Source organism: Argopecten irradians, chromosome 12 (genome assembly GCF_041381155.1).
Source record: "Argopecten irradians isolate NY chromosome 12, Ai_NY, whole genome shotgun sequence".
Taxonomy (NCBI): Eukaryota; Metazoa; Mollusca; class Bivalvia; order Pectinida; family Pectinidae; genus Argopecten; species Argopecten irradians.
Genome location: NC_091145.1, coordinates 20341233 through 20351640, shown reverse-complemented (window position 1 = coordinate 20351640; position 10408 = coordinate 20341233). Strand labels below are relative to the sequence as shown.

At 36.4% G+C, this 10408-nt stretch overlaps 2 protein-coding genes across 2 annotated transcripts; both read right to left on the bottom strand.

The window, feature by feature from the left end:
- Window positions 1-2629: 2629 nt before the first annotated feature.
- On the bottom strand, window positions 2630-6885 carry LOC138304992 (uncharacterized). The gene is made up of 3 exons (XM_069245408.1): window positions 6528-6885; window positions 6147-6245; window positions 2630-5829 (listed from the first exon to the last, which is right to left on the bottom strand). The coding sequence occupies exons 1-3, from the start codon at window positions 6883-6885 to the stop codon at window positions 4814-4816; spliced, it is 1473 nt and encodes a 490-aa protein (XP_069101509.1). The 3' UTR covers window positions 2630-4813.
- LOC138336047 (uncharacterized) lies at window positions 5829-9313 on the bottom strand. Its single transcript, XM_069285320.1, has 2 exons — window positions 9058-9313; window positions 5829-8417 (listed from the first exon to the last, which is right to left on the bottom strand). The coding sequence occupies exon 2, from the start codon at window positions 8413-8415 to the stop codon at window positions 7315-7317; it is 1101 nt and encodes a 366-aa protein (XP_069141421.1). The 5' UTR covers window positions 8416-8417; window positions 9058-9313; the 3' UTR covers window positions 5829-7314.
- Between the last annotated feature and the right edge of the window lie 1095 nt (window positions 9314-10408).

Below are 10408 nucleotides of genomic sequence, written 5' to 3'. Positions count from 1 at the left end.
TTAAGGAGAATTTTCGGGGAAGTTAAACTGGCTTAATGTCTTCTATGGTGTTTCAAAACGTTGTACAGCAACACCGCGGTCGAGTTACAATTGGATTGTCAGGTCTTGATCACTGAAATCCGAGGAAAGCCCAATTGCATTTAGCGCAAAGTCACGTGCTTGTTGAAAGTGAGGCTTTGCAAATCATAAACAGAAACACGCGGATTTAAACTATTTTCATAAAATACTAAGCTTAAATATTTTTGGAAGTAAACCATTAAAAAACATATAAATTTAATGTGTGTAAATATATAGTGAGATAAATAGAGCACGAGGTGGTCTATTAATTTTTTACAGCAATCCCGTTAGGTGGCGCTGCTTTGACATTATTTGTCAATTTTCATTTTATTGTCCAAAATGACCTAAAAGTTCGCTACGCACCTCCTCCTTTGCATGTATACAATACCATACGATAATTAATTGAAAGTTTAATTAATGAGAGAATTGCATAAAGAAATAAGTCCATTTATATTAAATATATTCATCCCTGAGGTGTACTTAAACAGAAACCATAGATGAAATCTAGATATATAATTATTTAAGTACTATGTACTTGTGAAATTATGAATTACTTCACTAATTTTTATATAAATACATTTTTGTCATCTCCATATATAGGCATCAATTCGATTTAACCTTGCATTTAACAATTTAAACATTACACTTACCAAAACATGATCCTATCGAAAGTGTTTGTGTGTAAAATTTTCTTTTGATGGGAAACAAACAATTAAGCTACTAGTGAGTGTCACTCTTGTCATTTACCTCCGGTTTGAGATAAGTATGCTTAACTGAAACAATGAAGTAGGTGTCTAACATTGATCCCATTATGCGTGAGTATAAGCTTTCATACATTTTTATAATATAGTTTGATGTTGTTTATAAACAAAGTAACGTTTTTGTTATTAGAAATTATAATATTATTACCTATTCGCTTCCCAGTGACATTTTTAACAATTATAACAACCTTAATGGTTGGATTTGTTCTCTTTACTTTTGATAAAACTCATGGTTAAAGCATCGATTTTCTCAGCTGGGTCATAAAAATGCCTTTTCAACAATATGACATATTTGATGATCTAGCAATGGGATTAGGTCTTGACCTTGTCAGCAGTTCGTGTTCGTTGAAACATTATAACAGCAGGTTGTCTCATACTCACTGAAGTCATTTTATCCGTTTTGACTGTACAAAGAAATGAATAATCCGTTTGTGCTTTTCTCGTATCAGAAAAGGAATTTATGTTTTGAAGCAGAACTTCCTGATTGATAAAAATGACACTTCAAAAGAAACTTTTACACTTAAATTAACACTATCGATAAGATCATATTTATGTTTTGTAAGTGTAATGTTTAAATTGTCAAATGCAAGGTTAAATCGAGTTGATACCAAGATATGGAGATGAAAAGTATTTATGTAACGATCAGCAAAGTTATTCATAATTTCACAAGTACATTGTAAAAAGTTATCTATGTACCTAGATTTCATCCATGTTTAAGCTTGATAAATAGACCTCATGGATGTCTATGTATTTGATATAGAAATTTAAGAAAATAATGATAAAACGTTTAAACAAAAACAAACAAAATACTTAGAAATCGTTTAACCAAGATGCCATTCCAAACACTATCGTTATGAATTGTTTTAGTGTAAACCCGGTTTTATCGTGATATTTTTTTGTGAGAGGTAAATATATTTTGTATGTGTTTGATCTTTCAGGGGCCTAACTGTACAAAGTATGTATCTTTTGATACATTTATTCAAGACTCACTTCCCTTAAAGGCTCACTTCGATTCAGAAAGTTTTTTTTGTAAAACAACAATAATAAAAGAACTATTATATTGATGACCTAAGATGAGATTACAACACCGAACAAATGCAAGATTCCCTGCATAATTCCAAATTTTCCTGCATAATCTATGTTAACAGTAAAGATTCATTTCGACCGGTAATAATCATTTAAGATTTTACTGTCCATTTTGTGTCTTTAATCGACCGAGGTAGGCGACTTAAACAAGTACAGATGCAGTTAACAGCAGTTCGTGCAGCAGCAACAGAATTGATTGTGTTTGCAATATGTGAATAATATTGCAAATATGGATCTTGTTGAAATCAGACTGATTGTTTCAAAATAAGTATGTTTTAAGTATTGCAACATTACTTGCACTTGGTAAGACATATGCTAATTGTTTAACTCACGATAAATTGCAGAGTACTTCAGACGTAAAATCCATGATCTTGTTACTTGAGTAACAAGGGTTCATTATGCTTATAAATATTCAATAAAGCTAAGCGATTTTTAAGTCTTTTTGAAACTTGGTTCTAATAGGAGATTTCAGAAAAGATGGCGATGACGTCACACAAAGGTACATCCGGGCGCTCAAAGGTACAACTCTTATATCTGTACACATAAACATTGTGTGAACACAGCCGCTTGTGATGTTTGTTTACATTTTATTGTAATAAATAGTACGCCAATCCGAGAACTATTGCGTTATTTACATTTCAAAAAGTGTAAATAAAAATATTTTACAATAATATATAAATTTAAACATATAGTATTCATTTATCAAATAGAAGACAAACACAAAATTGATATTTACCACGACTAAATTTTAATTGAAAATATTCAATCAATATTCAATCAATAACAAAACCTACATTTGAATACTTAGCCTTAAATGGTATATTAAACTATATCTGAATACTTTTAACCTACTAAAAAATGGCAGAAGTTGGCCAAGGCTTCAACATGAGAATTAAAAACAGCTAATATTAAAATGGAAACTGGGAACAGGAAATTCCATTAAATAGAAGCTGATGTATATGATAGACTTAGAAATTATATATCGGCATTTTCTGTTGCTCCAAGTGAAACACCGCCTTACACGGAACAATTAATTCCACGACAAAGTTCAGATAATCATTGCTACCGCAATCTGTCACAAACCAATCGCTGATGTCCTGGAATAATTATCACTGCACTTTGGGTCATGCTGAAGCCTCGACGACGAATCTTAACACAGGAAGTGATGAGCTGAAAAATACAAATTAAAAAACCGACAGCAGAAATGCAAGATAACAATCAGCACTCTAGCACTAGATAAACGGGTGGGAAGGGTGGGTTTTTCTCCAAACAATCTATGGGATCAAATATTGTGCGCCTTCCCTGTACGTAAAATGGATTAAAAAGGATTTATCTACCTCCCAATTGGAGAGTTCACAGTTATAGAAGGACAGGGGGCATAACTCTAATGTCTTCATCCGATAAATTGAACTAATTGAGATACCATTAGTTCTTATTATCAAATAGAAGACAAACACAAAATTGATATTTACCACGACTAAATTTTAATTGAAAATATTCAATCAATTTTCAATCAATAACAAAACCTACATTTGAATACTTAGCCTTAAATGGTATATTAAACTATATCTGAATACTTTTAACCTACTAAAAAATGGCAGAAGTTGGCCAAGGCTTCAACATGAGAATTAAAAACAGCTAATATTAAAATGGAAACTGGGAACAGAAAATTCCATTAAATAGAAGCTGATGTATATGATAGACTTAGAAATTATATATCGGCATTTTCTGTTGCTCCAAGTGAAACACCGCCAAATGACAACATTAGATGTTGTCACCGCCAACAGAAATGCGTTACAGTCAGGACAATTCCAAGTAAAATGGTCAAAATATAAATAAATTTGCTGCAAGGGCAAAGCCATATCAAAAATTGGCTCAATAAGAAATGTTAAAATAACAAGATGCACCATACAAATAAGTGCCAAAATAACAAATATGAGGAAGAGCAGATGTCAAAATGAGCCAATTGCTCTGCTGGAAGCGTAACCAAACAAATGTACGCACAAAAGTTATGCAAATCGCATAAAAGAGGACACCGACCCAACCAAAATTTGGGCGTATTAGGGCGACCACAAATAAAACCAGCAATATCAAACTCTTCCTCCAAAATACACAAAATTGCAGCATAGCAAAAACAAAATCAATCAATAAATTTTGTTAACAAATATTCATTTTTTTTTTTTTTTTTTTTTTTTTTTTTTTTTTTTTGTCCTGACTGCAAGCACAAACTTAACTTAACTAAAGCAACCAAGCCCAAGGGCCTAATTCGCCAAAAGGGGGAGAAACTCTTTCTGCGCTAGTTAAAAATGCCTGCAATGCTTGCTGCAAACGATACAAAAACAGATTACTGCCTAGCTGACTCAAATGAACACCATCCGAAAACATAGCTTGGTTCTTATCAGTTATTTCTGGATATCTTATATAACAACCACCTCGCCTAACAATGTAAGATCCAATCTGGCTATTGATTCTCACCGGAATCTGTTTAACGGTAGAATGACTTTGCTCACCCCGCCAATTAACGCGAGGTAAAATGGCTGACCACACCAGTCTAGTGTTAGGGAACATATCCTGTATTTCGTCAATAGCCTTGATCATCATATGCCTTAACTCACATGAATTAACTTGTGCTACATCATTCCCCCCACAATGTATCACTAATAGGGCTGGTGGCTCAACAATTGGTAACAGAAGTTTCAAATGAGCCATTAAATCTCTCCAACGTAATCCCCCTTTTGCATGCCATACAATACTAAAATTGAAACGTCCCATATCCAAGTTGGAGGTTTCTCTGGATGCCCTGGCCTGACAAAAATGCTCGCCTGATGATGGAAGACCCAACTATCCATATGGTAGAACTGGCATCTGCAACTTAAGCTTAAGGTAAGCCATGCGTGCAAAAACCATACTTAAAGAAGCTCGTTAGTAGGAATTCGAATATAATTCTTAAAGGCCCTAGATTCCCAGCGACCCAATTCTTTAATTTTCTCCTCAGAGAAACCTTGCATGGCGGCAAAAGTTGCCGCACCTACTCTAAACGAATGAGACTTGTAACGTTCTGACCTTACCCCCACAGCATTCAAAGACTTTCGTAAAACAGAAGAAAATTGAAATCTAGTAACAGGGGAACTATTTACATGGCAGAAAAACACACCAGGGAGCTGCTTACGTAAAGACAGATATTGTTTCACTAAATACACTGGGCATGTAAGCGACTCATTACTAGTCAAAGAGATAACAACACCCTTTCCCATTTGATCGGTTTTAGAATGAGGGAGCTTTATTTGCACCATATCCTGACTATCACAAACTGAGACATTATGAGCCAACAAAGCATGACCAAAATCAGACTTATTGGCCACCACCAACTCACCAACACGTAGAAAGCCGTAGTATGCCACTGAAAAAAGAGCTGCAAATAATGCTGACTCATAAGATGAACTACAAACCAACGGTAATGTCTGTATTATCTTAACTAACAACTCTGGTGAGATAGGAAGACGGCTATCAACTCTATCATTTAGTCTTGACAAACCACTTATCATTTTCTTAACGATAAAAAACTGGGTAACATCAGCAAAACCATTAAGCTTACACTTAAAACTAATGCCAGACAAATAGGATTTTACTGTTGAAGGCGCCATTTCTTGGGTAGACAAATAAGCTACAAATTCTACAACACTACGCAGGGTGGGCGGCCAGTCACTACCAGCATTACAAGACCTTCGAAAGTCTTCAAAACGGTCCAGTCCTGTATCATAGACCCTCTTCGTGGCCTCTGAAACCGATGCATTCAAAAGTCTGCTAACTTCAGCCTGGACACTAACCGAACAAAAGCCTCTGGGATCACTGATGGTTCCAACGCTGCTTGAGGGGCCAACATACGGAAACGCACCCACTGCTGTCGAGAGATAGCATCGGCAATACCATTATCAAGACCATCAATATGGACAGCTTTACACTGAATGTTGAGAAGCATACAGCGTAGCACGAATGGCCTAATTAACTCCATAACCCTACTAGATCTAGACGTCTTCTTATACTTAGAATAGCAACCAAGGCCTCGTTATCTGTATGCAGCAAAATTTTTTTTTATTCCTCAAATCAGAACCCCAAATAAACAAAGCCATGACAATTGGAATAAGCTCCAGGAATGTAATATCACGAATAACCTCACAATTAGCCCATTCACTGGGCCAGGAGAAAAATGCCCACATCCCTTTGAAAGAATCGCACCCCCACCTTTGGAACAATCGCCACCAGCACTGTCAGTGAAAAGCTGTAACTCACAGTTGTTGATCCAGAACCTCTCTGGAAAACTACAATAACCATTGAACTGATCTAAAAAATGTAACCACATTTGGATATCTTGTTTCATACCACTGGAGACCCTAACAAAGTGATGACACTTGCGAATACCCGACATTGCGTCATAAAAACGCCGAATAAAAGCACGAGCCGACGGGATTGCCCTAACACAAAAATTCAAAACCCCTGTTAATGACTGAAGTTTGCGAAGCGTAACTTTGCTCTTCGAATATACCTCAAGTAATAATTCTCTCAATGAACTCAACTTCTCTTGCGGAATGCGAATTTGCATTAGAATGGAATCTATTTCCAAACCTAGGAAAACTAAAACTGGTGTTGGAAGTACAGTCTTATCTTCTGCAATAGGCACGCCTAACTCTTTACACAATTGTTCAAAGTTGTACATAAGATTGGCACAAACTGAAGTATTTTCCCTACCAGCAAAGAAAAAATCATCTAAGTAATGATCCAGCCCAGCTTCATGCACACCCTGAGTTCTATCCCTGACTAACCATTCTATGATGGAGGAGAACTTCTCAAACAAAGAGCAAGATATAGCACAACCCATTGGTAAACATTTGTCAACAAAATACTGCTCACCTAATTTAAACCCCAATAACTCAAAATCCGAAGGGTCAATAGGTAAAAGTCTGAAAGCTGACTTAATGTCCATCTTGCCCATCAAAGTCTTAGGACCTAGCTTATTAACAATATCAATAATATTATCAAAACTGGTATAATGAACTGTGCACAAGCTCTCATCGATAAAAAAAAGTTAATGCCCTTTCCTAAAGGATAGGATAAATGGTGAATAAGTCGCCAAGTCCCATCTTTCTTTGGAACTAAACCTATAGGGGAGACCCTTAAAGATGGTAAAGGGAGATAATCAAAAGGACCTGCTACCCTGCCAGCCGAAATTTCTTTCCTAATTTTTTGCAAAGCCGCCTCCTCGTTACCAAAAACAGATTTAAGATTCTTGCAAGACATATGGCCACGTGGCCCCTTGTAATGTAAAGAAAAACCTGAACGAAACCCTGAGACAACCGTGTTAACTAACTCCCTATTAGGATGTGACTCAAGATATTTTTCTAAAAGAACATTATTAATTGGCGTTTGGCCGAGAACTCTTAGATTGGAAGCTTCCGCGTGTCTGGTATTTGAGGCCTGAGTTACTGCCAAGTTGTTGAACACCACCTGACCTAAAAGTAGAATTAACACTCGAGTCAGACTGCTGCGCTTTGACACAATTTAACCTCTTGTGACCACCCCCACAAAATAAACACAGGTGACGGAAAAAACATGGGTTCCTGTTGCATGAACCATTATTAAAATCGTAGCACTTTTTGATAATTGCATTAGATTTCACGACATCTGTTTGTTTTTGACCAAACTTATTACCTACAACTACTCCCGAATTACCATACATATAAAGGAGCCACAACTCCTGGTCCACCTGATTCCATGGCAACGAATCGTGACGAGCCTTTTTAAGGCGAAACTGTTCATCATACGATTTCCATGACAGACCCCCAGTTCTCCTGGCCCCTAACCTAACTGTATGCATATACTTCAACAACCCAGAAGTATCCTCAGGATGGGCAGATGAATAGACAGAAATGAATATAGTAAAAGCATCCGTCCACATATCTATGTCATTGATTTTCACACTCTTTTGTTTTTCTTTCATTACTAACTGCCCATTAACAACAGAAAAATGTTTGTCTTCAACGATTGGGGCAGGTTTTGACAAAAGCTGCCCAAGGTCAACAAATTCCTTATTGATTATCTTTTGTCTTAGAGTGCAAGAAACTGAAACGCCCAAATCATCACAAACACTTTGCACTTGATGTAGCATTGGGTTAAAATGGTTCACATCTAATGCAGGAGATTGTAAAGAATTCGAAATTGTTCTATTACCTTCAGGTTGGGGCGTAACGTGCACAGGCTCAATTGCCTGATGAACCGCTTCAACGAGCTGTGGGGCAACCCTGGCTGACACCTGCTCGACAACCGCCTCCAGCTGATCCGCTGATAAAGGACCCTGTTCTCCGTTACCCCCACTGGCTACTGCTGGAGCCGTCACCCTTGCAGTACTGGGGCCACTCTCACTCTGACTGGCTGCACTGGACGCCCTGGAACCACTTCTGTTCCTAGCATAGGGGCTGGTTGAAAGCCTCGAGGGTCGCTTTCCCTTACCACGCATGACTGAAACTCAAATAAGGACATATAGAACAAATCGACAAAATCCGACAAACAAACATGCCATTACATCCTTGGTAACTCGGTATTGAAAAATTTACCTATCAGCGTTAGCATATAAACGCCCGGGTCACCGAGGATGACAATAGATCTAGGCTAACTTAAGTTCACAACACTTATACATGAACAAAGGGGAGCAACTCCCATCAACGAACAATATTAAAACACAATTAAACGAATTATTAAATGAAGACTTTCAGTTCGAAGAAAAAATATCATGATACGACTATAAAAAGTGAATACTCCAAATCACTAATTTATATCCCCGCTAAAGGGAACACCGTTTACTATGCACTAATAGTGCAAAATTACTCACTTCTACAATTAAATAAAATACCGAAATAAATTCCGATATGGGATAATGAAGTAAAAATTCTGGCAAATTATTAGCAATGATGCCAGGAACTAGGCATTGTGTTATATATATATATATATATATATAAATTATCTATAAACTGTATGAGCAACTAGAAACGGGACAACCACGTGTCCGAGGGCAGGATGGCCGCACGTGGTGACCATGCGGTACGCATACGTCTGACCACACAACATATCAAAATCGAACGACATCCGCTTCAATACAAACCAATGCTGTATAACAGTCACACAAAGTATATCTGTATGACTAAATAAACTGTTGACACCACAATTCTTCACCAAATGCCTTTTTTTCTCCAAACAATCTATGGGATCAAATATTGTGCGCCTTCCCTGTACGTAAAATGGATTAAAAAGGATTTATCTACCTCCCAATTGGAGAGTTCACAGTTATAGAAGGACAGGGGGCATAACTCTAATGTCTTCATCCGATAAATTGAACTAATTGAGATACCATTAGTTCTTATTAATTATACACTGTTTATACTCCATTTTCTACCGCTACGAGAAAACACGGTCGCCATTACGTATAAACATTGACAGATATATTGCAAATATCAACTTGAAATTACAAATTAAATTCAAAGTCCCTCAAAATATAATTATAAGCAATTACTGTTTTCGAAGTGTTTCTTGATAAAACACTTTACGATGTGTGATTAGTGCAAAATTAAACATTTGCTTTCGTAGATTACCCCAAGCCCACGGCAGCCATTACAGTACAGCCGAGAATCCGAATTTCGTCCATTTTCAGTGTCATTAAATTACGTATTTTGGTTATTTTTTGTCATCAATTTTGGGATTTAGTTTATAACATACAAATGAGTCAGTTTGTAGGTTCTTTTTATCATATTTTTAAACAAAACTTTGAGTATTTAGGATTCTCGAAGCCGTGCTCAATGTATCGGCATTTACAGTACTACGATCTGTAATTTATATCAATTTAAATGAAGTCTACCTAATATGTATTCCAATTATCTAAAAGTAATACCACTTCAGTTTGAGACTTAACATAGCAGTCCATGGCATAAAAGCGGCTGAAAATGAAATATTGAAAATGAAATCTGCAGCATGAAATTCACCATATTATTTTACGCGATCGGCAGCCATACGTGTACGTGTAAAACAGTAGTTTAATTACTATTCGTAATTTTGTTATGATACAAGAGTATTCCATTAAAACAACATGTACATATTAAATAACGAATATATATCTTAAACAAGTACTTTTTGAGATAAAAGTGTTGGTATTTATAAATATGATTTATTTCCCCAACAATGCTGTGGCCTGCGGTGATCTACCAGCGACGAAGCCATACACGAGCGGCCGTAGTCTGGTCAGGTGGTTCACGTTTTGTTTATATCATATCGTATTGTGAACAGTTTTTCATGTATAACAGAAACATTATACATTGAAATAGATCATACACCTTTTCACAACCTGAATTTATACGTATGAACAAAATCGGGTAGGCCTACGTGTGATGGCCCGGCAGCGCTTCGATAGGTGGCTTCGACACTAAAATTTAGCAATAAACAAATGAAAATATAAAAATGTT